Genomic DNA, 26389 nt, shown 5'->3' on the forward strand with positions numbered 1-26389 from the left:
AACAACTCCAGAGTATCACACCTGTGCAAATACTGCTGTGCACCTTGTCTCTTACTGCTTTCTTGAACTCACTAGATATCACCATGGAAGCCTTAATTGCATATTCCCATGTTAAGTTACACAGTTGTAGTCACACAGATATGAAGTTTTCTTTGGACTGAAGCCACATCCCCACTCACATTACTGGTTTTCACAGACTAGGAGGCACTAAGGAGGCTGATCATCTTTCAGAAGATTACACTTTTGCTTTAACTCTCTTACTCACAGCTTAAGATCAACAGAGTTATGTTGGGGAACATTGTTCAGTAGTTTGGCTGCAAATGGGAGGATGCTATCAGGCTATTTATCCCCAAAATCTAGCCTTTATTTGAGCAAATACTCTACTGGGATATGCTTCGTGAAGCAGTCATTAAAGGTTATTATTTTGTTCTGATACAAAATAGTCTTTGGAAACAGCAAGAGAAAAATAGTGCGCAATGCCTTTGCGTGGATTTCAGTTAACCAGGACCTAAGTCAGAGGGAGAGAGTTTTCTATAGCAACAGCCCAGGCTACCAGCTGCCAAACATAGTACAGAGATGATCGAAAGCCACAGGGTACTTGGGAACAGGCTGCCTTTAGGGCAGACTGTGCATGTTCACTTCCTAACCGACAGCACAGATGTAAGAACGTTGAATATTGGATGAGTTTAAAGATCTTCTATGTCAAAATATCCACACAATGCTAGGGATATAGCCAAACTTTAGTTAGCCAGGCATTTGAGTTTCCATAGCTGCACTGAAACTTCAGCAGATAATAGCTGTTATTTTCAACATTGCTGCCCCCAAGATTTATACACAGTGGTTTGTAGCTGAAAAACTACGTCTGTTCTTTATTAGATTCCAATTCAACACAGTAACAAATGCGTCCTTCAAGCCATCTCTCTTTGGCAAAGCCAAGGAATATTCTTATTTCTAAGCGTGTGCCTAAGGGTTTTTTTTATTTCAAAACTGAATTCACTAGTATATAATCATGTACTGAAAGTTATGTCTAAGCACTTTTAGAGCCTACCATGTGCTCAAGTGTTTTAGTAAATCAGGACTTCTGCGATTTAATTGCACTAAGTGGATGATAACAAAAGACAACAACAGGAATAAATTGTCTAACTGTGTTAAAGATCATGTGATTGACTCCAGACTTCAGTCGTCCCAAGCCTTCAGAAGGGTCAGATGCTGTACCCTTGTTCACACAGAGTGATGCCTGCCTCCATAAATAGTGTCATCAAAGTGAAAGGGGCTGCCTCTGAAGCAACCTACTGAGTACGAACATGTGTGCTGGAGCCTGGCCCATGCTGTAAAGTACAAAAGAGAGGTGAGGGAAGGAGAATTAGATTTTAAACAGATACTTGCCACTGTTGAACGGACAAAGGAGATTTATTTGTTAACACTTAATTTAGGCCATGTCGAAATGCCACGTTTGTGTGTGTACATATAAAAACTAGCAAGAACACCATAACATAGAGGGAAGAGCTTACTTCAGAAGCAGTTTAGTAACTTATCACACCTGTCGTATCTCATTATAATTACAGTGAAACAACATGGGAATCCCAGCAGTACTGAGATGCAGCACAGAACAATGAGAGCAAGCATGCAACAGATTAAGGAAACAGAAGCAGAGCTAGTAAAATTGTAAGCCTGCTTAAGGAACACACTGTTGCTGTTATGAAAGCAGGAGCCCGTTCTGCATCCAGTTTTGTGCAGAGTATTGAGATGGTGATAGTGTGGTGGGGAATCCTTTGGTAGCAGTTCAACTGCCTGGCCTGCCTCTTCTGCACAGCCACTAACACAATCCATAGATGAGATATAACTGTCATGTGGTAAAACCAGCAGATGCTCTTCCAACTGCCTCACTTGTCTTCAGATCTCTCAACTATTACAGAGCAGTAAACATAACCCTAAACTCCATGGCCTGTGGTCTCCCCCTCCTCTGCCATGTAGGAGGACCACTGGAGTTAATCCCCAAAGGGACTGAAGCACCCAGCTGCTGTAGTAGTGTTCACAAGCCTCGTTTATGCCATTCAGAGTGCGGAAGGGCAGAGTAAGGATAAAGTGTGAACAACCTCTCTAGCAGGAACAGCTGTGCTACAGTGTACAGTCCAATGCTTCCATGTAATGTGAAATCTGTGGCAGTTTACCTTAAACCATAAACTGTGGCATTTTAGGAGTAAGAGTCCCTGGAGCGGGCCCTGTACCTTTCATCAGTGGAGTGAGGCAGACAGCTGGAGATAGTAATTACTTCAGCCATTGCCCCTGCTGAATGTGTCTCAACCCCAGACAATCATTTTACAAGATCTGTAACTCAGTGTTTGGGAGGAGGGGGTTTCCAAAGGCCTGGAACAGTTGACACACCGAATGGGAAAAGGATGAAGCATTTGAGGTCACTTTTCTTTCCTGGAATAGAGACACTTATTTGCAATCCTGATTTCGTGCCGTGTGAGACTATCAGTATGTATGCATTTAAACTAACGACTGTTTTTTCTTCCTGTGGATCTGAGCTGCAGTCCTTTAATCCTTATGCTAGCAAATAAAACTTTCTTCATACGAGCAGTGACTGTAGACTCTGGCCCACAGTTTTAGTGCCTTGGCCATTACAGTCACCTGGTTTAAATACAAGCATAGAAATTTGGAGTGAATTAAACAAATGGTAGCTAGGAAAGCCCCTACATGAACAAAGAAGAACTGCAGAAACGTATTGTGGACACCTGGAAAAGCCTGTCTCCTATTTGCAAGAAATATATAAACAATGTTCCAGGGAGACAAGTCTGTAATAAAAACTAATGGTGAACAAACAGAATACCGCACTGAGTAGTTCAAGAGGAATCCTTTTATACTTTTTTTCTTTGAGGCACATGCTTCCCAAGCATTTTGATTTATTAAAACAATTCCTCTATATATTTACATTGCTAATCAAACCATGTGAATGATGGTAGGTTTTTCAGTCTTAGGAAAAAGTATTGTAGATTGAACAGATAAACTGTGCACAATTAAGTGGCAAAATTCCCATTAATACAGAGAAATATAAAGGGAAAGCAGCAAGTCAAATTTGTTTCTACAAACAGTAGAACTACTTAACCACTTAAGAAAAAATATGTTATCCAGTTAAAGTCACTAAGCCTTATATCAAGTATTAAAGTTAGATGGCTAAGCTTACTCATACAACTAGTTCCACTAATGATATGAGAAAGGGTGTGCAGGATTACTTCTGCAAGTAATAACTTTCCCAGTGTATTCACTATCCTACACACTCCATCACACACTTGAGAGATACAAGAGAACATGTATCCACCTTTGACTGAGGAAAAGACTCCATGGCAATTCCAAATAGGTCAATTTGAAAGAAGCACTTAAGAAAGGTAGGCCTGTAGGTATGGAAATATAGTTTGTGGATTCTCCCATTGACTAGGAAGAGAAGGTGAGACCTGATGTCCCAGAGACAGGCCAAAAAGAGGATTCTTATGAAAAGCTATGAAAATATTTCATTGTAACTGTTCAAAATATGGGGAGAGCTTTGTTTCCACCTGAATCACAAATTTCCCTAAAGCCTGCTTAATATGCCAGGGAGGACCGTTTTCAAAGTCTGAGCCATCACGCGTAATGATACCACATTGCTTATACAATCATTTTAAATCTGGTAGTACCCAAAGCTATAAACAGCAATAACAATTTAAAGATTAAGTGTGTAGATACAATTAATAGTTAATTTATTCTAAATTGCATTTACCACATCATTAAGTAAAACATTCATCAATAGGGCAGTTATTTGTGAAACAATTTTTCAAACGAATTGCATTCAATTTGTGCTTCTAATTGGCCAGTTACATAATGCAATGTGAAGAGGTCAGCTGGAACTATATCATATATGTACTATATCATCAGAACAGAGATTAGTCACAATTAGGTACCTAATCCATGTCATCCGTATATGTTATGGCTATTGCTATTCTTTTCAATGCTAAAGGACAATGAAATGTATACAGGAAAGCTTCCTTAGCTTTCTCTGGGGACAAATTATTATAATATTTGCTCGTGCTCAAAAAGTCAAAGGATTTGCACTTTGCATTATCCATTTGTTTGAAGGGAGGTTGTTTGCGATCTAAATATAAACTTAACTTCAGCATTTGCGTTATCTATTAATTGACTCATACTCGAGTCCCTTTATGTGATAAACATGCACAGCTAATAATCAATGATATAGCAACTGTGTGTACAGAACAAATAAGAAAAGAAACAAATATTCTGTGTCTGTAGGCACATATGTCAAGCAGAATACAAAGAAGAGCAGATACGTGTGCTTTAAAGCTGGAATCCTTAAAGGTCATTTATATTAGGTTTTGACACACTGCTATTACACCAAAAAATAACCTTTCTTCTTGTTGCTAAAATGCCCTTGCCACCGTACCTGTTTAGTTCAGCATATATACTTGCAAACACTCGTTCACAAGCTTACAATTCACTTTCTTGGGATTTATGGAAGATGGAAATGACCCCTTTATTTTCTTAACTGGGGAGTCCCTTTTGCACAAACCCTTTCTCATTCTTGCTGTTTTCATCATCTATGTCGCCCGGGGGAGTTGGGAAGGCACAAGGTAAGAGAGTCTCTCTGCCTGCTCAGCCTGCACTGAAACTGGTCCTCCAGACCAGTTTGGCACTTATGCCACTCAGTACTTGCTTCTTTCCAAAACGTCAGAGCACTCCGGTTCCTCTTAAGAGTAAGAAAAATCTCCTTACCCCACGAGCAAACCGAAAAAACTCCTGGGGCTTTCCCTGAGTGAAGAAGTACTGTGCGAGGAGACCAGGGATCTAGCAGGCCAAAACCCTGCACCTTATCTTCCAAAACTTATGATCCCTTTTGCTATTTTCACGCCAAATCAGTGAAAAAGACCGACATTTCCTATTTTCAAAGGCGAGAGGCTTCCCACCTTTCAAGCTCCACCCTGCAGTCCCAAAGGCGACTCTCTGTTATTTCAAAACACAAACCCGTTAGTTCGCACCTCTTCTGCTTTCTCCTGGGCTTCCACACAGGAGGTGTCGATATGCAAAGGTTTGTTTTTCTCTTTTGGAAGCACGTTTTGCCTCGCTGGGTTTATAACACGACTAGGCTGCAGCGGACAAACCTGTGCCTCAGCCAGGAGCCTGCATCGGCACAAGTAGCTCTGCCACGCACCCGATGCCGGGTGGGTGAAGCGCGGGAGGAACCCACGGCATACACACATGCATCCGAGCTGTTCCTGCTTTACTGGAATAATCCAATGTCAGCCGTAAGGAACTGCAGTAGCTATAGGATTTATACCGGAACAAAGTATATCAAACACTTGCAAATTCTGAGTGCTGCGGAACCTTTACTCGGCCCTCCTGGAGTGGATCCTACCTCATACCAGGGAAAAACGTCACGTACCCGTAACCTCTCATTTCCCCCTATACTTTCACCACCTACCATCCTCGTTTGAGGGATAACATGTTGACTCTGAATAGCTCGTTAAGACAATTAAGCCGACTCTAGGTACGAGAAGCTCAGCATCCTCCCGCCCGACTATCCCGCCATGAACCTTTCCCCAGCAGCTCTCCTCCACCCCAGGGTACCCATTTCAGAGGCTGGCGACATCTCAGTTTTTTAAAAAACAGCCCTTTCACTGCTTGCAGGCACACGGCAGGGCCCGTTCTTCTCATTTATTTTTCTGAACGGCAGGCTAGCCGTAGGAGGATGATGATGATGATAATAATAGTAGTAGTAGTAATAATAATAATAATGATGATGATGATGCAGTGGAAGCTAAGCCTGTCCCCTGGGCCCAGGGCAGCGATTTCAGCAGCGGCAGCCCTGCTGCAGGGGCAAGCAGAACGCGATTTCTCCTTCTGCAGTGCCCTAATGAAAAGCCAGGCAGGCTTGATGAGACCTCAAGGACCTGAGCACACCAAAACTAGATTTTAATGCAGTCGCGCTGCCTGCATTGCAGCCCCCGGCGGTACATGAGGGTTGCCGCAGCCAGTGATGGACCTCCCGGCATTTAGCACCCTCATTTTAGCTAGCCTGGTTCCCCCGTTGTCCTCTCGCCGTCCTCCGCACTCGAGGCAATTAAGCAGAGAGCGCAAGGGGAGCCTTACACCGAGGGGCAACGAAGTTGTGCTGCGGTGTAACCTCATTCTCCAAGGGAAATCTTGAATGAACAACTGTAGTCCTCCTACATGTCAGCCTGGCTGAAAACAGGTCAGCATATAACCTTGTTCTTAAAATCCATATACATGCACGAAAATATACAAGACGCTGCCTCCAGCGAAAAACCAGCTGAGGCGGAGGAATGGGACGGCTCCCGAGGGGAAAGCCGGCTCCCCTGCAGCGCCGTTGGGGGGAGGGGGGCGGTGCGAACCGGGGCTCCCCAAGCCCAGCTTCCAGGCGGGGAAATCCTGCCGGGGCGCGGAGCCCGGGGCGCGCAGGGGCTGGTCGCCCGCCGCCGCCGCGGAAGGGCGCGGAGGGCGGATCGAGGCGCACCCGAGCAGCCGGCTTTGGAGCTGCAAACGGACTGCGAACAAGCTGGCCGCGGAGCCCCCTGCCCCCCCCGGGCCGCCGGTAGCCACCCTGGGCTGGGTTGCACTGGTGGTGCCGGAGGCACCGGTGCACAGGCGAGGGGGGACAGGGCGGCACTGGGTATAACCGGTCCCGCTGCTGAAAAACAGCTCCGAGGGATTTGTCCGACCGGCCCCCGCGGGACCAGGGTACTCCCTGCTCGCTTTGCTGTGCCGGCCTGAAATGCTGGTGCCGTGGTGGTGGCCACCCCGGCAAGCAGGGGACAGACCGAGCCGGATCCCCAGCTGACTTTAAGCAGATCCGCTGGGATCTTTCATTTCCACTCGGGTCATTTGAGGTAGAGTCCCGTGATTGATGTTCACGCTTTTGGGATTAAAGGAAAGGGAAACGACCGATAACTTCAGGTGCTCATAGAAAAACATGTCGCGTTTCTGGTGCAAAACCACTCTAGCATGCTGGTTGCCTTCGGGTCCCTCGTTTCTTGGCGTTACCAGACAGTGACTTCTGTCTCTGCAGTTCCCCCTGCACGTAAGGCAAGCGCTTGGCCTTAACCGAGAAGCATAAAACGCGAAAAATACAGAGAGGGGCTGGTGTGGGGGAAATGGACATACAAATGGGCGTACAAATGTAGGGAACAGCTAGAACAGAGGCGATGATGCCTCTGCTGATCCGCATCCTTGCTGGGTGAATGCCAGCCTAGTACGCCGCCGCGCTCCGCATCCCCTTTTAAAGCGAATGAAAGGGATTTTCTTTAAAGGGGAACCGCAGTTTACTCCCTACACCAGAGTGCTGACCCAGACGCACGCTTCCTCATGCAGGCGCCTGAACCCCTGCCTGCCCAGCTAGGAGCACGATGCCCGTTATCACTTCACGTACCAAAGCGATTCCGTCCGAGCAGTGTAGGAGCCGTGGTCCGCAGCCCCTCCCCCCCCCGCCGCGCCTTGCACGCGTGACCAGAGCCCTCGCTCCCTGCCGAGCCACTTCGTTTTGGGGAGCGCGTCTTAAACTCGGCTACCAAACCGCTCGCCACCTGCGCACTCACGAAACCCGCCACGGCAAGATCGTGATGCTGCCGTCGCCGCCGTTTTAGGAGAGGGGATGGTTGTGCCTCTCAGACGTTTCCAGCACTTACATTTGCCTCCAGAGCAATGACAACTGAGCAGCGGAGCGGAGGAACACGCAGCCCATAGGATCAGGGAGGTACCGCCGACCTGTCCGGCCCTACGAGCCTAACGGAGCGTCAGTGCTGCCGCCAGCAGCTACTGCCGTGTCCGGAGGCGACGCTAACAATCGCAGTGATAAACACTTCAAAACAGTCCCACCGAGCTTCTCCTCCCTCACGGGGCCCCTGTGTTTCAGGTTAAGCAGCACAGCTAGAGCACAACCCAGCAATCCCCAAATACAAGGAGATGCGTTGAGACATACGGTGTCTCAGCAGTCACTTTGATTTTATTTATTTTTTAAATTCTATTTTATTTTACTTTTTTAAAAGTTTAACTGACCCTTCTGGTCACCAACTTTCTTTGTGGTTCACTGTAAGGATCGCTCTCCAAGAACAAAAAAGAAATCTCAGAGCTTTGATAGAGACTCTGGATGAAATTAAGAACTTCAAACCCCAGATTTTTGAAAAGAAAAACAGATGTCCTGTTTGTTGAGTATAAATAACTCCGTACGTGGAAACCTTTTTTTTTACGCTGCATTAAATTTTATTTAATGCTGGGTGCATTTAAACTGTAAAAAAAAAAAAAAAAAAAAAAAAAAGGAGGGGGGGGAGCCAAATATGTGGGTGACAAACCTCTAAATCTTTTCCCCTCTCGAAAGAAAAAGAAACAGGCAGACGGGAAACCCTTCATCTAGATGAAAGTGTTCAATGTGTTTCCTTGCAGACCTGGCGAGCCTGCCCTGGTCAGTGCGGCAGCGCGGGGGCTCAGCAGCCGTGATGGGGGGAAGCGGGGAGAGGAGGGAGGGAGGGAGGGAGGGAGGGAGGAGCGGCCGCCAGGCCCGGCCGCAGCGCGGCCCTTGCGCGGGGCCCGCGGGCAGGTGCCCGCCGCGGGCCCTCGGCCCCTCTCAGCCCCTCTCGGCCCCGCTCGGCCCCGCGCAACTCGTAGCGGCCCCAGGCTGACTTACGTGAGGACGTAGTTGACGCTGACGATGCAGTGCGGGCGGGAGGAGCGGCTGTTGTGCACGATGGTGGCGTAGCTCTGTACCCACACCCAGCCGCCGTGCTTGGCCAGGAAGCGGTAGTACTTGGTGGTCACTTGCCCTTTCACCAGCACTGCGGGGACAAAGCGGGGAGAGCCTCAGCGCGGATCCCGCCTCTGTTTTGCTCGGCCCTGGGAAAGGGGGTGTACCACCATCACCACCACCCCCCAGGGCCCCGTGGGCGAGGAGAGGGGCTGGGAACCCCTTAGCATCACATGGGGAAACGGCGTGGACCGAAACCCCCGTGGGCAAGGGTGACGGAGAGCCCCCGGGGTGTCCCCAAACCAGAGCTGATCTCTCCCACTCAAAACACGCAAAGCCTGGTCGGGGAGGTTGGTGGGACAGGGTGAGTACACCGGGGGGGTTGAACCCGCACCCCGACATATCGTCATCGAGATTTAATTCTATATATCTGACTTTGGGTTTTATCTCTTCGCGTTACGTTCTCTGTAAGGAAACTTACCGGAAATTCATATCCTTTTTATTCATCTACCCATGTATTAATGTCATCATGATATCAAAATAGAATAAAGAACAGCTCTCCGAATCGGGCTCACTACCGCAGTCAAAATTACATACACAGATAAGATTTGTGTGACTTGGTGGAAGTGGAACGAAAGTATTTGAATTTCACTGGCATGACTTTTTGGAGCAAGAAAAAAGGGTTTTTCCTAACCGGAATTTGAAGCGAACTGAGCGCCTGAGGTTTGTGCAGGGGAGTTCTTGTCCTACAACCGGGAGCTGAGGAGGGAAAAACAGCCTTTCATTGCCGATCCCCTCCGTCTTCCTCCTGCCTCCTGCTCGGAGCTCAGTCTCTAACGACTTGTTTCATTAAAACCTGCTGCAGATTTTCCTTATTCTCCCCTCCCGTGAACGGGCTTTCCCCGTTCCGACCTAGACGTAAATCCTAGCTAACCCAAAGTCCATTTGCAGAGGGAGGGGGGCAGGGTCTCTACAAGGACATCGTCTCCTTACACAAGTGATGGGCGCATCGCAGGTGGAAGGTGTCACAGCCATGGACGTGGTGGTAAAGGGTCTTCTCTATCAAGTCCTGGGGCTCATAACCTGTTAGCTCAGCTACCCTGCAAGAGACACAAGCAGCAAATACCGGTGGGTGAGAGGACAGGAGAGGAGGCCAGGGGGAGAAGAAAGGAGGGGCTAGGGGAATAGATTTGGAAATAACCCCAGCTCTACCTGGAATCTAAGAATATGAGCTTCATGTCTAGGCTGGCCCGGAACATGAACATATTGCTGTGGAGCTTGATCTCCGTCACGGCGCTGGGCGGCAGCGAGTGGCCCACGGCGACCAAGCCAACGTTTTGGTAGCAGCCGTCGAAGGGGGACATGTCCAGGCTGTACTGGCGGATCTTCAGGTACCCGCTGCAATGAATGACCTGCCGGAGACACAGGAGAGCTCGGGGGCTGCCTAGCAGGGGAGAGGGTGTGCTGTGACAGGCGTCCCTCCCCGCCGAGGGGACCGGAACAGACCCGCCCGCCGGCCCGGCTGGTGCCGATGCAGCCGCCGGGTGCCCGGGAGCCGCCGCCCCGGCAAAGCGGCACCGTCTGCGGGTTTTCTGCTTTTCTGTTTGGGTTTGGATTGTTTTAGGAGTTGTGGGGTTTTTTTGTTTTGTTTTGGTGTTTGGGGTTGGGTTTTTTTTTTTTCCCCGTACGAGAGTTCAGCACTGATCTGAAGCCCATTAAAGTCAACGAGATTTTTTTTTTTTTTTCCACTGACTTAAGTGGTTTTTGGACCACCTCCTAACTACGCTTTTTATTATTCTTCTAAAAAGGAAAGACGCGGAAGTGCCAAGCCAGTTACAACTTTGTAATGAAGAGTGTATGCGTGTGAGAGAAAGAGTTTACATGTGTGCATATGTCACATGTGTAAGATATGTCTATTATACAGATAGAGCAGGCGCAATCCGTAGCCAGAATGTGTCTTTGGATGTAACTTTAGGTACGTCTCCTAAACGTATCCTTGCACGCGACTGCTGTGTGCTTCAGTCTTACTTGTCTATTATTAGGGTGTTTCTTCCTGGAGTAATTTCAAGGGATGTTTTTGTCCTACGGCCCGTCGTGGCACAACATCTCCTTACGTTACAGGTACCCACCGCTCTTTGGCGTTGTGCAGCTGACACGAAAGCGGGGAGAAGGTCGGAGAGTGGGGGCTGTCCTCACCGAGGAGCAGAAACCGGGCAAAACCCTGGACTTGGAGAGCTGCCCCTGAAGCTGACGAGTTACCCAATAAAGAAAGAAATTAACCCAGGGCTCTCATTGTGTCACCTGACAGCTTCCACGGACACCTCTGGAACGTGGTTACGTGAGGTTCAGTTTAAAAAGAAAAATAAAACAGAAAGTACCCACGGGGAGCTCGATTACTTGGTTTTGTGGTTTGAGCTCTTTAACCTGCATCTCCGAGAGAAATTCTGGCTCTGAACCACATGAAAGAGTACCGGGCTGGGACAGCCCCCGCGGGCAACGGGCTCGTCTCCACTCCTGTCCTCTCTTTCACCGCCCGCCCTGCGTGTTCTGCGCTGCCGGAGCAGGGGTGCGGGAAGGCGGGGGGGGTGGGTGGGGGGCGGGTCCTGGCCTTGGGCACTCACCTTGTAGCCCCCACAGGTCAGACCCGCGTTCCTCTTGGCCAGGACGCACTTCATCCTCAGGAAAAAGGACCTCTCGATCTCGTATTCTGAGAGGGGGGAAAGAAAGGCAGAGGTGGGGTGAGCCGCGAGCTCCGCCCCCCCTGCGCGGTCCCCTCCGCGGTCCCCTCCGCGGCCGCGCAGGCCAAGCGGGGGCGCAGGGCTGTGTGCTTTACCCTGCACAAAGTGCGAGTGGTAGGGCTGGTGGGCCGTGAGCACCGCCGTCATCTCATCGTGGTCGGCGGGGTGGATGTACTCGTAAATGCTATTGCCGGTCAGCTCTACCTGTGAGAGAGGAGGAGGAGGAGGGGAAGGAAGGGGTTCATCGCCGGCACCGCTCACCCTCCCCGTACGCACCTCCCCTGTCAGCTGGGGGGCACAGGCAGGCCCGGGGCTAGCGCCCCCCCGCCAGCGTACCTGCGACAAGCCCAGGTGCACCGAGGCGGTCTCCGAGATGTACATGATCTTGCCATCAGGAGCCACTACAAATATGAAACCGTCCAACGTCTGCAAAAAAGGGTTGAGGGGTGAGAAGTATAAATATATCAATAGATAGACAGATCCACCCATGACAGCAGATAGATCCATGAAGTACCTGTCTCTCGGATTTATTTTAGCAAACAAGCAACCCTGTTTATGCTGTGGTTATCCAAAAAGTTGGGAGAAAATGGGCAAGTCCCTGGACCCCCGAGATACAACCCGCTTCTCAGAGGGGCCGAGCTCAGAAGTAATACAAAGTGCCGGGGCAGTATCTAAGAACAGGTCCTGGCTAGTCGGGGATTAATATGTCGGTCCCAGAAACCCTGAATACTTCTATCCCATATCAAATGTCACTGGGGATTTAGTGCTTGGATATTTGCTAAGGAGACTTTAAGCGAGCGAGGAGGACGTGAAACTCTCCGCAATGTAAATAAGGGACGAGACAATTTGTCAGGCACGTTTCAGCAGACATAGATGGGACTTGTGGGTGTGACGAGGGCTGAATAGGCCCCCAAAAGGCCACACAACCCCACCAAAAATGCGTGGTGATAGTAACCGCTAATATTCCTTAATATTTCAGAAGGCAGTGAGTTCTCAAATGATCATCACCTGATTTTGTGTCTCTGCTAATTTCTGTGCCTGATGAGCCCTTCCATCCAGGACAGCCTCCCCCAACCTGTCTCCAGAGCCTCTTCCTGTCTCTACACCACCCTGAGCTTCAGCACGTTGGCGGGACTTGTCACCTTGTTCATAATTTGGGGAAAAATCATCACGCTCCTGGCACACCGGGATACACTGTGAATCCCTCGCTGCGGACCCTGCGTTGGACGATGCTGGGGCAAAGGACCCGGGGGGACCAAACCACAGCCCCGTTAAAACGCGCGACATTCAACTGCGACGGTTCGTATTTCTGAAGTTGTTCCCCTCCCGCCTCCCTTTTTATTAAACACGTGAACAGTTAAAAATTAGTCAAGGTGGCAATTAAAAGCTCAGAAGAGGGAATGATTTCTTTAATCATTAATACCACATGGCTATCGTTTCCAGACCAGTACCTGCAAAAGATGGGATCCCAGTTCCCGTCCAACATTATCCAGCGGGCTGGTTCGGCTAGAGTGGCCCCAGGCTTCTCCAAGTCCTGTTTATTTAAGAAACACAATAAAAGGCGAGGAGATGAAAAATTGACTCGTGTTGGCCTGCTGGAGAGGAACTTTTTTTTTCTTTTTTTTTTTTTTTTTGCTTGTATTCGCTCTAAAACACGCATACATATATTTGGGAAACTAGACGCTATTTCGTGGCACAGAGAAGCCTCTTTTGCGGATTTTTTTTTTTTAAAGACAACTCCCGTGAGAGAAAAATACCAAAATACCTATTTTGAGTTAACGGTGAAGTTCATTCCTAAAACCTAAGTGAATTAGCGTGCCGGATAAAAGGGCTTTTTAGTGCTGCCCTCGGCTACTGGCAACTGGCTCCTTGAACTTCAGGGAAAGCGGTTTCCTCCTGACGTCACGGAAGGGATCCTGGACAACACCGGGAGCGATTTAAAATGAAAGGAAGAGGTGTGCTGGGGGAAGCCTTTGATGTGGAGAGAAGGATGCGGTTAACATGGCACGACGGTGTCTGGGAAGAGAAACCTCTTGGCGGCAGCCAGGCCCGCGCTGCGGATCGGTCCTGCCAGCGCCCGAGCGCTGCCCGCGGGGGGTCCCCCCCCACAGAGGGCAGAGCTCGGCCGGGTCCCCCCCCTGCAGAAGGCAGAGCTCGGCCACAACCTGCCGGGTAATTAGCCAGCAGGCTTTGGACGGGGAGGGGTAAGGATGGGCTTAGACCCCCTGCTCGCCAGAGATCACTTTTCAGTTTGATCTGTGACCTTCTGCCTCTTTCTCTCTTCGGGGCTACCGCCCCCTCACCTGGAAGGTTTGCAATTACATATTTGGGGAGGGAAAGAGGAGCGACGGGATGCGACTCATCCAGCTCTCCCCGAGCCCCCTGTGAAAACGCTTTCCCTTTCAGCGATCCCCACTCAAGCCCAGTTTTACGGCTGCGGCAAGGCACCTGGGGGCGGCCCAGCCTAGTCACTGTCCGACGGCACGGCCCGTCCTCCCTCCTGCCCCACGAAGCCGGGTCCCGGGGTTCACCCCCTTCCCACCATCCCTCCTCCCCGCTGCTCGGGCGGGCGGGATGGGTCTCGCTGCAGGGAGGGATGATCTGCCTCCAAACAGCCCCCTCCAGAAATGAATCTCTTCCGACCTGTCTAATGTTTCAGATGCCGCTTGTTTTCTACTATGCAAAGTGAGGAGGAATAAAAGCCAGATGGAAAGTACTCCACCGGAGTAGAACTATTTATGGGCGATGCCTTTGCACAGCGTTGTTGCTGAAATAATTTAAACGGGGCAGTTAAAACCTTTTACGCATATGCCATGAAACAAGGCTCAGCCTGACACACACAGCCACTAAGATAGAGTAAAAAGGAGAATAAAAGTACAAATCCTGATTGATGGCTGGGGTGCGGATCGCCCGGGGGAGGCGAGAGCCGAGCCGGAGAGGTCTCCGTCCCGCAGGGCGGGCTCGGGGAAGGCAAGACCCCGTTTTCCGGCTATTTCGAGGCAAACAGGCGAGGTGGCGACAGCAGGCAGCCGCGGGCATCCCTCGCTATTGACCGACTTCACCTGCGTGTTTGCCGGTCTAAACAAAGCTAACGATTTCCTCCGCGCTGTTTGAACGGGGCATCCCACGGCGGACCTCGCCCGCCCCCGCCGGAGCGACGCGCCCCTCTCGTCCCCGCCTTTCCCTCTCCTCTCCCCCCTTCCTCGTCCACCTCTTCACGCCGACTTGTTTCTTCACCGCTCCTACACTCCTCTCCTTCCTCCTTAACGTCACAGCCCTACAAAGGCGGGGGGGACGGACCTCTCTGGCCTGGCCCCCGTCCCGCAGCCCCAGCGTGTACCGGGGTGCCAGCCAGGAACAGGCTCATTCCCATTAATTCCTCCACGCCAATTAACGGGGACCCAGTGACTTTTTCCTGAGTCCTTGAGTTTCACTCCTCCCTGTGCCCTCCGGAGCGGGTGGACTCGCGGTGAGTGCACCGGCGGCTCCGCAGGCACCTCTGCCTTCCCCCCTTCCCAGTTCCCCGGGGACCCAGCCGCCCGGACGGAGGGTCACCTCCGTCCCCCGAAATCAGCAAGGAGCTGGCAAATCTTGCACAGCTTCCAGGGAGAGAGAGAAAAATAGCGCTGTATATTAATTTTTCCCGAGCTCCCCCGAGGTTTCTCTGTCGAGGAGCAAGGGACGGCCCGTTAGAGCAGAGGCGGACAAGGCGGCTCCTTGCGACACACCCCCCCCCCCCCCCCCCGAAGGAAATCTGAATGGCAGGTTTCTGTATTCAGGACTAAATCTGCTCTCCCCGCCTATGATTTAAGTTGCTTATTAATCGAAGTTTACGGCTCTAATTATTCTTCTTCTAAAAGGGAAAATAACGCGACGCCGGCGGGTTAATGAACAGCTCATGGGCATTCCAGGTTAACCTCCCCCCGGGAAGGCGGCTCTTCACGGGGCGCTGAGCTCCTCGCTGTGTTTCAGGTGGAAACCCCGCGCTGCTGGGCTGTGTCTGTTAATGGTTTATAATTAAACGTTTTCACTTGTCTACCTGAGCCGGCTTTTTGAAATCCTATCACATGAGACCATTCTTTGTACTTCCCAGATGTTTCAGAACTTTCAAGTTGGAGGCTATTTCTATTCATTGCCAAACCGAGCCTATCCCAAATCGACGGGCTCTCCTGATGTCTTTTAAATACTGTTTTAAAGATTATACGAGAAAACCTCTCCGTTAATATTCCCTTTTATTCCCGCCCCCCCTCCCCCCCCATCTATTCGCTTTAACATCCAATTTCCTTTTATCGAGGGGGCAAACTGTGATTTCTTGCACTTGACCTACCGCAGAAAATTCTGCAAATCCTTTGATTGTCTATTTAAAACAAAACAAGGAAATCAGCTCTCCCTTTTGCTTCAGGATTACGCTTGGAAACAAGATCTAAAGATTCTCTTGTAATTTGGAGAGGCAACAGCATAATAGGTTTGGAATAGAAACAAGCAGCTTTGTGAGGGGAAGGATAACTAAATCGTTTTTAGGCAAAGGATTTTCCCAGCTAAAGTGGCCGAAGACAAAGCAAAACATAATCTATTTTGGAAGATTTCCAAGATATGCCACATTAACCTTAGTAGGTAAAATTTGCTTTCTTCCCTGCGTCCCCTCCCCCACCAAGGTCTGGTTTATCATATTTACATAAGTAGCCTTAGAAGGGATGTATCTATTATGGATCTAAGGAGCTAGCGAGCTCACATTTCATTTGGAAATAGAGGCGAAGTTTTACTGTTGCTTAATACTTGATGCATTGTAGAACCATTTCCATTTAAATACCCCCGACCCGCGGATTACCTCAATGGACTGGCTGCATGGGTTTTGTAATTTCCTGAAAATGAGATTTCGATTTATAAAACAAGAAACCAATTAGTAACCAAATGAGGCGAAGTAGATCCACTAAAATTGACCTAATCCCACAGGCACCATTTAGGCCAGTTCTTGGCGAATGAATGATGAACAACCGTCTAGCGTGAGCTCAAGACATCATCCAGCTGTGTTATTCAAGCAGCAAAAATAAACGGATCGAGCTTTTCTTTCGGAATGAATTTAATTTTTGTCAAAATATAGATTATAGGCTCCTACCTAACAATCTCCTCCACTCGAGGATTTTTTTATTTTTTTTTTTCCTAGGAAGATGGACAATTTGGACCACAAGAAAGGGTCCACTGTCAGGAGGAAAAAAAAAAATAAAAAGGGCATTTTAGCCAGGCTCTTGCTTAGTTTGGGAACAACAGCCTCGTTACCTAACAGCGTGCGCCGAGACTGCGCGGATCCTGCTCGGAGCGAGCGTGCTGACTCATCGTTTGTCCCAGCATTTCCCAATGGGAAACCCCTGCCCTTCCCACACCAAAAAGTATCTCCGTCGGTTTCATGGGGTAGCCACACCGGCGCGTCCATGTGGAATGCCTTGTCCCCAGCCGTGCCCACCCCCGGCACTCGGCAAGCCGGTCCCCACCGGCAGCCTGCCCCCCAGGTCAGGCGCATGGCCAGCGCTCAGCTGCGGTGGCCCTGTCCTTCCCCTCATCTTTTTATTGATGCAAGCCTTGATGCCGGCAGCCAATGGAGGGGTTCGGTGGATATCGTCCCTACCCAGTGGCGATATTGTCGCAAGAAGCTCCTCTGTCCCACGGAAGGGGGAAGAGATTCCTCAATCATTTCTAATTTGATCTGGGCAAAGACGGAGGAAGGCAGGCGCAGGGAAATGAGACTCCGGGGGGCCCGGGCAGCTCCTTGGCCCTGGTTGATCTCCGGGTTACTTGTCCCTCCGTGAGCATCTGCAGCGCAGAACCCACCCCGACCCCCTCCTTTGTCTGGCACTAGCAAAGGGGGGCGGGGGTGGAAGGTGGGGGTGGGGTGGCCAGAAGATGCAAGCCCTTATCTACTTTGTGTTGATTTGCCGGCTTTTAAAAGCGGTTACTACGATTTCTCCAACGGACTATCCGTCTTGAAATCTCAGCACAATCCGGATTCACGTTGACGAAAACAACGGCAGAGCGGGTGGTTTGACGTCCCCGTTTAAAACTCACTTAGGGGAGAGCCCAGCCTGAGCTCCAGATCCGCTTCTTTGGGGAGCTACCTTCGGGGGGTGGGAAGCCTCTGGGAACCCCCCCGGGGACTTACCCCCGCGCTCTGCCTGGCCGCACTGCCCCGCACGGCCCACGGGAGGCGGCAGGGGTGCGAGGCCCACGGAAGCCGTGCACGCCAGTTGATGCTGGCTTAGAGGCGGCCCCGTAGGCAGAGAATTCGCTCCTGTTGCTGACCGTGGGAAGAGGGAGAGGCGCAGGGGGCTCGTCCGGGGACAGCCCCGCTTCTGCGGGGCCGCGCTGGGCGCCGGCCCGCCGGGGCGGCAGCGGGGACTCTTGCTTAAGCCGAGTCCAAGGAGCTCCACCGCGCGTCTCGCTTCCAGGCGCTTCTTAAAACTCCCTCTTCGGGCAGCGGCCCTCGCCGCCCCGCTCACGGGCTCTCCCCGCCGCCTCCCGGGGGCCGCGGCCGGGCCACGTCTCCGCTCGCTTTTGTTTCGCTGCCTTTCTTTTGCCCTTTTAACGCCCGCTCTCGGCTTGGTGAAGATGCAGGGGAGGTAGCTCGCCCGCCGCCCGCGCCGCTGGTGATGCCGGCCCCGCCGGAGACCGAGGGACCCGGGACCCCCGCCCGTCCGGGGCTCGACCCGTCCCGGCGGCACCGAGGCAGGCCGGGTCCCGCCAGCCTCCCCCCGCGGCGCTGGGGAGGCCGAGGAGGGGCGGCCCGGGCCCCGCTCCCCTCCCGTCTCCGCACGGCGGCTTCGTGCAACCTGCCGGCTTCTCCGGCGGGCGGGGGCCCTGCCCCTCCCCGGGTCAAAGAGCAGCTCCCCGACCCCCCCCTCCCCGCGGCTGCTCCGGGGAGAAGCGGGGCACGGGCGATTGTTTGGGGGGAGGGAGGCAGGACAGCTCGATCCCCATCTTCGGGCCGGTGGTTTTCCCTCGCTGCCCGGGGAAAATGACAAATAACAGCGCCGGGAGCCGCGGGGACAGAAGCGGTACGTCCTAGTCACCGCTAAGCGAAAAGGCAACTGGATGTTGTATCGAGGAATTAGCTTGATTCGATTAACCATTTAATTAAGTAGTCTACCGCCCGCGCTCCGTTTTGCCATCGCCTAACGCCCGACAGGTCTGATTTCTCAGTTAATTTAACAGGCAGTGGTTAATGATAACTCAAAATCTGGCCAAATGAGGCTTCTGTGAAGGAATGGGTCACTGTCGGAGAGTTCAGATGAAATGGAATAAGCTATGTTAAAAAAAAAAAAAATGCTGCTCATTTCCAACTGCCTGCGGAGGCCATTAGCAAGGTTTTGTAAAGATTTATTATCTCGGTAAATCACATGTGTTCATTTGAAGCAGAGATAAGTTAGCATCCCGCTTTCTTTATAAAAATAATAATAAGAGGGAGGAAAAGTCCTGTTGACTAAACAAACAACCCTATTAAGAAAACAGTAGTGGAAATAATGCCGAGACTGATTCACTCTAGAAAGAAATACCAGCATTTTGGCACACCCAGAGTAACGGAATTGCGCTCTGAAATGCAAACAAACGGAACCATGCCCGAATTGGAGAGAGGGGGAAAAAAAATCAGGGACATTTTCGAGGGCCAACTATTTATTCGCTTCTGCAGATGATGCAAATTCAAATAGCCCTTATTCCGAAGAAACTGAGGAGGGAAGGGTTTGCACCAATGCACTTGCGGACACACGCTATTTATATGCAAGTTGAAAAATACCCTCCAACATTAAAACGGTCGTATGTTACTAAGAAGTGAGAGGATGTTTCTAAAAAAACATTTTTTCCACTCATCTCACTTAGTATTCTTACTAACACATAAAGCTGCTCTTTTTTTTCAACCATCATGCTAGTAGTTTAGTTCTGCACTTCACGTTTTAAGTTCACATCAAAACTGGAATTAAACAGAGAAGCAGCGTGGAGAGTAAACTGCACCTTAAATGAGAAAAACTTCTGTAAGAAAATAAACACTGAAACCTAATGCTCAATCATTTCCCTTAGCAGTAAGAAAAACAGCATTAAATCACCTATCCACGTGGGAAACGGATTTTTTTTTTTTTTCTGCTGATCTCTTCCCCCTTTAAAATAAAACAAGGTTAAGGGTTTCAATATTGAAATGTTAACCATCCTGATTCGGCGAAAGTTTATGTAAACGGAGCCTCTGCTTTTGTCTCGAAAATCAAACGCCTCTCCGCGCAGAAACGATCCATCCTCACTAGGACAGAGACTACGGACCCTCCTTTTTCCTCCGTGTTCGCATAAGGCGAATAGGACCCTTAAAATATTCCTAACTGAAAAGCAAAAAACCTAAACAAAACCAACCAACCAAAAATCTATTTATTGCGCCACTTTTGTTTGTGTGGTTTGTTTGGTTTGTTTTGGTTTTTTTTTTTTTTTTTTTCCTTCACTTTTCGATACTGGCGAGGGTCAGTGAAGAATTACCCCACTAGTTACAGCGACCGGATCTTTTTCGAAGGAAAACTCTTTTAGTCCTTCGACATCCGGGAGATTTTTTTCCAGACATTTTTTGAGGCTACGTTAGTTGCCAATAACTGTTTAATGCTAAATTTCAATTTTAGGACTTTTTTTTTTTTTTTTTTTTTTTTTTTTAAATGAACGTCAATTCACGAGTGAATTTATTAGGAAATTCTGCTTTTAGAAAATCTTCCTTGCTGTCCTCAGCGATTTAGCAGGTCTTCAGCCCTTCCGAAAGTCTGATCACCGAAAACTACTATATGTCTTATAGGCTTTCTCTTCCCGAGACAGAAAAATTTAAGCACTGAAACGATGGAAGCTTCCTAAACCGCTGAACACTTTCCGCCCTTGACAGTTTTAATCTGCTGGAGACCTAGTAAAGTGAAATCAGGGGTAGAGAGAACAACCCAGGCGTTTTAATAGCTTGGGAGAATTACACAGCCATTACGAGAAGGAGCTCGCTGGGAAATCTCTGCTGGGTTTATCAAGTTTATTCGGTGCCACCGACTTGTGTTCAGATTTCTGGAGGTGAGACGGAAACGGTACCGCGATTACTCTGCGTGTGACCCTCCTGGCATTTTGCTCCCAGAAAACTCTCTCGTTTCCAAACTGACCCCCAAATCGACCCACCTTCTCTCTCTCTAGGAACCTTTCAGACGTAAAAATATGCAGACAAATGCACACCGGTTGTTTCTGCCCGTCCCCCTGTCCGCAGCCCCGCATGTGCGCGGCGATGAGGAGCGTATATCTTTCTGTACGTGACTATTTACAACCAGCCCCTATGCAAGCACTCTCCGGGCAGATGGAAATTCGCTCTCGTACCGGGGAGAGGGGGTGGGAGTCACACTGGAAGCGAAGCTCACTCCTACGGAGACGACGCTTCTCTCTCCTGACTCCTCCAAGATCTCTTGAAGTGTATGACACGACTCTTTTCCGTGCTCCCGAGCCTCCTGCTACCCATCTCCAGCCCTTTCGCCAGCTCATCGGGACTGTCCCGATGCTCGTATCGCTTTCCTCCCCGGGGACAAACAAGCAAACGGACCCCCCTTTAACTCCATCCCCACCCTGCCTCCTTCTCTTGGAAAGGCTTTTCCTTTGGGTGTGTCATTTCCCTGGCTGCTACTACCTGTCCTCCCTTCCCGGCGAAGCAGTGACTCATTTTTCTGGCTGGGGACACCGGGAGACCGGGATCGCCCCCCTCTTCCTCGCCTCTCCCCCCTCTGCAGCCGGACGAGCCCAAAGCGCCGGTGCACGGGCCCACCCGCACCGGCAGCCCCAGCGCCCGCTCCGGCCGCTCCCGCCTCGTTTCCCGGGGAAAAATCAGCCGGCCCCGGGCTCGGCTCCCGCACGGCCACACACGGGCGCAGCGCCGGCAGGCCGCTCGTGGGCGAGTCACGCGTGATTAATCGCGGTACCGGCGAGTGCGAGGAAACCCGCCGCTTCGGTGCCGGGCCGGAGTGAGCTCCCCGCTCCCCCCCCCCCCCCCGCCTCCTCGGAAGTACGTGGGAGGCAGAGGGAGCCCGCGTGGGGCCGCGGAGAAGCAGCCCGGCTCCGCGCCACGCCGCAGCCCCCGCTCTGGGGCCTTTGTGCTCAGCCCGCCGTGTCCCCCTGCCCGCGGCCCTGCGCGGGGATGGGCGGCTTCGCGGGGAGGCGGGGGGGGTGGGCTTGGCGGTCCCGCGTGGATCTGCCGCCGGCTCGGCGCCGGGCCTCCCACGGCAGCGCGCCCCGGAGGGGCGAGCCCTTTCGTGCCTGCTCGCTGCCTTTCGTTTTAATTTGCAGCTTGCCTTTAATTAGGCGGCGAAGGTTCCGCTGCCTCCAAAGCCCCGCTCAGCCGCCCCCTCTGGCTCCGCGCTCGGATTAGCATCTGCCGCCGCCCGCCCCGGCCCCGGCCCCGGCGCACTTCGCCGCACGGTTCCCCAGGGCATTCAAACATCCTGCGCTGCCACCGAGGGACGGGGATCAGCTATTCTTCCCGTCCCGTGATTACTCACAGCCTACAAGCAACACCATATGCTTCTTCTGATCAAACAACCCGCTACATAGGCACCAGTAATTGACGAGACCTGCTCGGAATCACGCAGAAAGGTGGCCTACTGAGACCGCGGGAGTTGACAGATCATTGCTAATAATCCTTTTAGGAACATCATGGGCATCGGAGTTCGCAAGAGCTTTATTTTCATAAAGTATGCGCTGACAGTATAAAGGACAACTCGGTCTCCTTTGAAACAGGACTGCCCCGCATAATGATCTTCAAGGTGCCAGATCACATGGAAGAGGAAAGTGGCTTGATGAAGCCTTTAATTTTTTTTTTATTATTTTTTTTTTTTAAAGGCTTCAAGGCATTACAGCTTTCATTTATCCCTTCTTTCGCTCCGAGTGACTCGGAGATATGGCACGTTGTTTAAAGAAACTACTACAAGATGCACTGGATTGCAAATTAGTGCCGTGGACTTTAGGTATACGCGTTCATACATAACTGTGTTCATACGTCCCCCAGTCCAAAGGACTTCCCGACTGCATATTTACTTTTTAAAAGTAGAATTAGGACCCGTAGTTCACAGACTTAATCAGGTTAAAAAAAAAAACCAAACCCACCACCCAAAACAATGCAAAACAAAGCCAGGCCGAATACCCATTCTTGGTTTGTAAAACACAGTAGACAGACAGACCGACTCGAGGCACAGCTAGAGAAAACCAGAGGGACATATCCATATTACCTTGTTTCTTATGTACACAAACACTTTTCAACGAAAAAATGCAGCAAATTTTGTTATTACATCGGGGAAAACAAAAAAACCTCTTAATACTTTTTCTTTCATGCAGACTATCTCTGAATCGAGTTGATATAAATAAAAGATTTGTGAAGTATTTTTGATTTTTTCCTCCATCTTATAAAAGCAATAGAGTGAGAACACAGGATAACTTTATTCCAACTCTCTTAACTTTCTGTGCTGTTTGTTTTCCTTGGCAGCCGATCTAGAAGCCCCAAGACGGTCACTTTAAATCCTAATTCTACTCAAAAGGAAGACATACTTTAGGACGCTGAAGTCTGCTTTTGCTAGACTGGCAGGACTGTTGCTGCTGCCGTGGAAGTCAACGTGAAGTTCACCGTTGCCTGACCGTGGAGGAGAGTCAGGCCCAGACCCGGAGGCTGGGCGGGCAGGGGGACTGAATATGTCTGAGTACAAAACGCCTGTTAAAAATTTCCGAAGTCCATTAATGCCCTCAAACTGCCCCAATGATCCTCAGAGCGAGACACATCACAGTCGTGATGCGATTCGGTGTGCTTGGCTTATTTATTTAGGCTGTGTGCGTGTGTGCAAGCACGCCTGTACGCGGGTGCTGTACCTGTAAACCGCACCTTTGCTCGATACTTGAACCAAGGCTTTAGGACTTTGCATAGACTTATGTAAATATTTACCCATATATTAACTCCCCCCATGGCATAGCTATAAATAGGGGTGAATCGTCCCCTCTTTCGCCACGCACGTGCTTGGCGGGAGATGCACATCTTACTGGGAGACTGGGAGAAAAGAAAACCCGTGTTTGCTTTAGCAGGACACGCAGCAGCGCTCAGTGCCTTCAAGTGTTGACAAAAGCACCGTAAGTCCCCAACCAAACCTGTCATAGGAACTGAAGGGAAAGTATTTACGACAAAGTGACAGCGGAGAGCACCCTGCCTCCGAGCACACCACCCCACGCGAATTACTTAAAAAAAAAAAAAAAGTAAAAGCGACAAGCGATACCTGGATCGGAATGGAAATTGAGGCGAATAGGCTTTCCCACCTACCTTCTGGAAAAACCACCCTCATTTTTAAATAGCTGGTGGTGAGCCTGATTATGGATGCTTTGTCCAGCTGAGAGGTGATAGCGGAGGGCAGGGGTAGTAATTTCGCCAGTTCATAAAATTCACTGTTTTCTTTCTCCCGTCTAGTCCGGGCAGCATTTTTGGACTTCTCTTTCATCGTGTTTTTTTCCCCCTTCCTTCCTACAATTTAAACTCCAGAGATTCATCCAAAGGTGGAAGGGAAACTTTCAGCTGCAATTCATCTCTCCGGAGCATCAGGCAGTGATACTGAGCGCGGCCATTACTCTGAGAAACCGTTCAGTTGCGTAAAATGCAAACAAGTATTGAAGACCAGAGTTGCTCTTAAAAAAAAAAAAATTCTCTGAAAAGCAGAGTCAGTCGGATGGGAAAGGCATTTATCCAATGCAGCTCAGAAACTCCAAGCAACTGGAGGAAAAATAAAATAAGAAAGCTAGAAGCTTGCAGCACTACACAGCAACCAAATGAGGTATTTCTGGCCTTTTTTTCTACTCGTGGCGGGCAGCATAGCTCCTCGGAAGAGGGTCATAATAATCCCGTTTCTTCCCGTGATCCGCTGTCAATCCGAGGCCCGAAACGCCCGGCCGTGGGCTGCCTCCCAGGGCGCTGGGTGACTTCCCGGGAGTCTCTGTGAAGACAACAGCAGTCCTGGGGTGAGAGAGCCGGTACACAACGCCGCAGCGGAGCCGCGAGAAATAATAATCAACAACCAGCCTCCGGTGGGTGTAGTATTTTCTCCCACCAGAGGGGAAAGAAAGAAAGAAAGAAAAATAAAAGTATATTTTCGCATCTAGCGCGCCCGTAGAGGAGCCTGCCCCGCACTCTCCTCCCACAGCCCTCGCACTCCCCAGCCCAGGTGTGCACTGCATGGCCAGAACGAAACCAAGGCAGGAACCGGCCCCCGGCAAAGGCGGAGGAGTTACCGGCTGATTTCGGTGCACGCAGTGCTGCGCCGTCCCCTCCGCGCTCCCCCGGGCTGGCACCGCGGCGGCGGCCGGACCTCCCCGCGCACCGCGCTGCCAGCCCCGCAGCGGGGCAAGCGTTTCCAGTCCCCGAGGATTTCTGCCTTCCCCCCCCCCCTTTTTTTTTTTTTTTTTTTTTTCAATTTTCTCCACGTCTCGGCTGCTCTCCTCATTCCCCGGATAGAATCGGGGTTGGGGGGGGCCGGGGAGGGGGGCTGGTGTCTATCCCAGCTGCACCCCAGCCAGGGGAGACACGCTCTGCCCAACCTTAGCCCGAGACGGAACCCCCCCCAACATCACATTTTTTCAAACAAGTTTTTTTTTTTTTTTTTCCTCATTTTCCACCGAGGGGAAGCGACCCACAGCCTAGCCCCGCACATCCCTGCGGCTCCGCGCTGAGGCTGGTTGGTGGGTTGTGATTTTCTTTTTACCTACCTGGAGTCCCTGAGCCCGGCAGCCTGCAGAGAGCTCTCCCGGGGTGAGGAGCCCAACTCTTTAATTGGTTCATTAATGGCACGGGGAAAAGTTTGCGCCTGTCACTGCTCCTCACACCGATGGGCAGACAGACATTGCCGCCTCCCCATCCCCTTTATCGGCTCCCAGGCTCTCCCTCTCACATAACGGCGGGGGGGGTAGGGTAGGGTAGGGTGGGGTGGGGTGGGGGGCGAGGTTGGTATTAATGAAGAATCCCTAATTTGCGGCTGAGAAATGCCTAATAACTTCTTGATGGCTAAAAGCCTTTTAGCACAACTTCATTTCTCTCACAGACACCCCCCAACCAACCTCTTCCCCCCCCTCCCGTCCACCAAGGCCGAACCCTCCCTTAATGCCACTCACGGACCCACCTCGCTTCCCATTGGCCGCCGCCACCCCGTGCCCGGCCTCCCAATGGTGGAGGGGCGGTGACGTCACCGCGCCCCGGGCACCCCCCCCTCCCTCTCCCTGCGCCCGCCCTCTGACCTGGCGGCGCCGCGGTGGGGGGGAATGGGGGGGGGGGGGGCGGCGCGCGTGGACGCGCGCGGAGGGGGGCCCCCTTCCGCGCGCGTCCACGCACGTAGCCCCCCCCCCCCCCCTCCCGCCTACCTGCCTGCTTCTCTCTGTTGGGGTTTATTTTTGTTTCTTTGGGGGGTGTTAAGTGGGTTGTGGGTTGGTTTTTTTTTTTTGGCGATCGCGATCCAGTCGACGCTCCGGTCTCCTCGCTGGGCACCAGAGAGGAGCGTCCGAGGTCTCTCGGGACTGTGGGTTGTGAGGATCCGCCGTTTTAGCCCTCCCCCCCCCCACCCCCCCCCCCCGCAAATGGTCGTGCTTGGGAGAAATAAGCTGCAGCCACATCCCCTGTCTGTCCGTCCGTCCATCCGTCCGTCCGTCCCTTTTACGGGATACGGTTCAGCCCCAGGCTGATGCGCTGTGGGACAGCGTGAACCGAGTCGCGGTGGGGAGGAGGATGGAGAAAGATTTTAACAAATCTTCTTGATACACGCTGGAAAAAAACCCAAACAATCCCACAAGCAGACCAAAAAAAGAGCAGAAAAAACCCCAGACCCCCAATCCTCTTACATCAGGAGACAGAGGCACTTAAAAA

General features: G+C 51.1%; 1 protein-coding gene and 1 long non-coding RNA gene across 4 annotated transcripts in view; one reads left to right on the forward strand and one right to left on the reverse strand.

Annotated features, from left to right (window-relative positions):
* Positions 1-25441, reverse strand: part of SIM1 (SIM bHLH transcription factor 1) — a 54295-nt gene extending 28854 nt beyond the window's left edge. Inside the window, exons 1-9 of one of the 3 annotated variants that reach the window (XM_074862156.1) lie at positions 25243-25441; positions 23810-24473; positions 12933-13015; positions 11818-11907; positions 11577-11685; positions 11365-11450; positions 9956-10155; positions 9737-9843; positions 8687-8834 (exon numbers count right to left, since the gene is read on the reverse strand). In XM_074862156.1, coding sequence (XP_074718257.1) covers positions 8687-8834; positions 9737-9843; positions 9956-10155; positions 11365-11450; positions 11577-11685; positions 11818-11907; positions 12933-13015; positions 23810-23984 — 998 coding nt within the window. In that variant the 5' untranslated portion in view covers positions 23985-24473; positions 25243-25441. Of the gene's footprint in view, positions 1-8686; positions 8835-9736; positions 9844-9955; positions 10156-11364; positions 11451-11576; positions 11686-11817; positions 11908-12623; positions 13465-23809 lie in introns of those variants that run through there. The other 2 variants (XM_074862158.1, XM_074862159.1) reach the window with 2 other exon arrangements.
* LOC141940740 (uncharacterized) lies at positions 10162-11027 on the forward strand. Its single transcript, XR_012628096.1, has 2 exons — positions 10162-10718; positions 10865-11027. It is a non-coding gene; the product is annotated as an uncharacterized LOC141940740 (long non-coding RNA).
* Positions 25442-26389: the final 948 nt, after the last annotated feature.

This window comes from Strix uralensis, chromosome 3, assembly GCF_047716275.1.
Source record: "Strix uralensis isolate ZFMK-TIS-50842 chromosome 3, bStrUra1, whole genome shotgun sequence".
NCBI lineage: Eukaryota > Metazoa > Chordata > Aves > Strigiformes > Strigidae > Strix > Strix uralensis.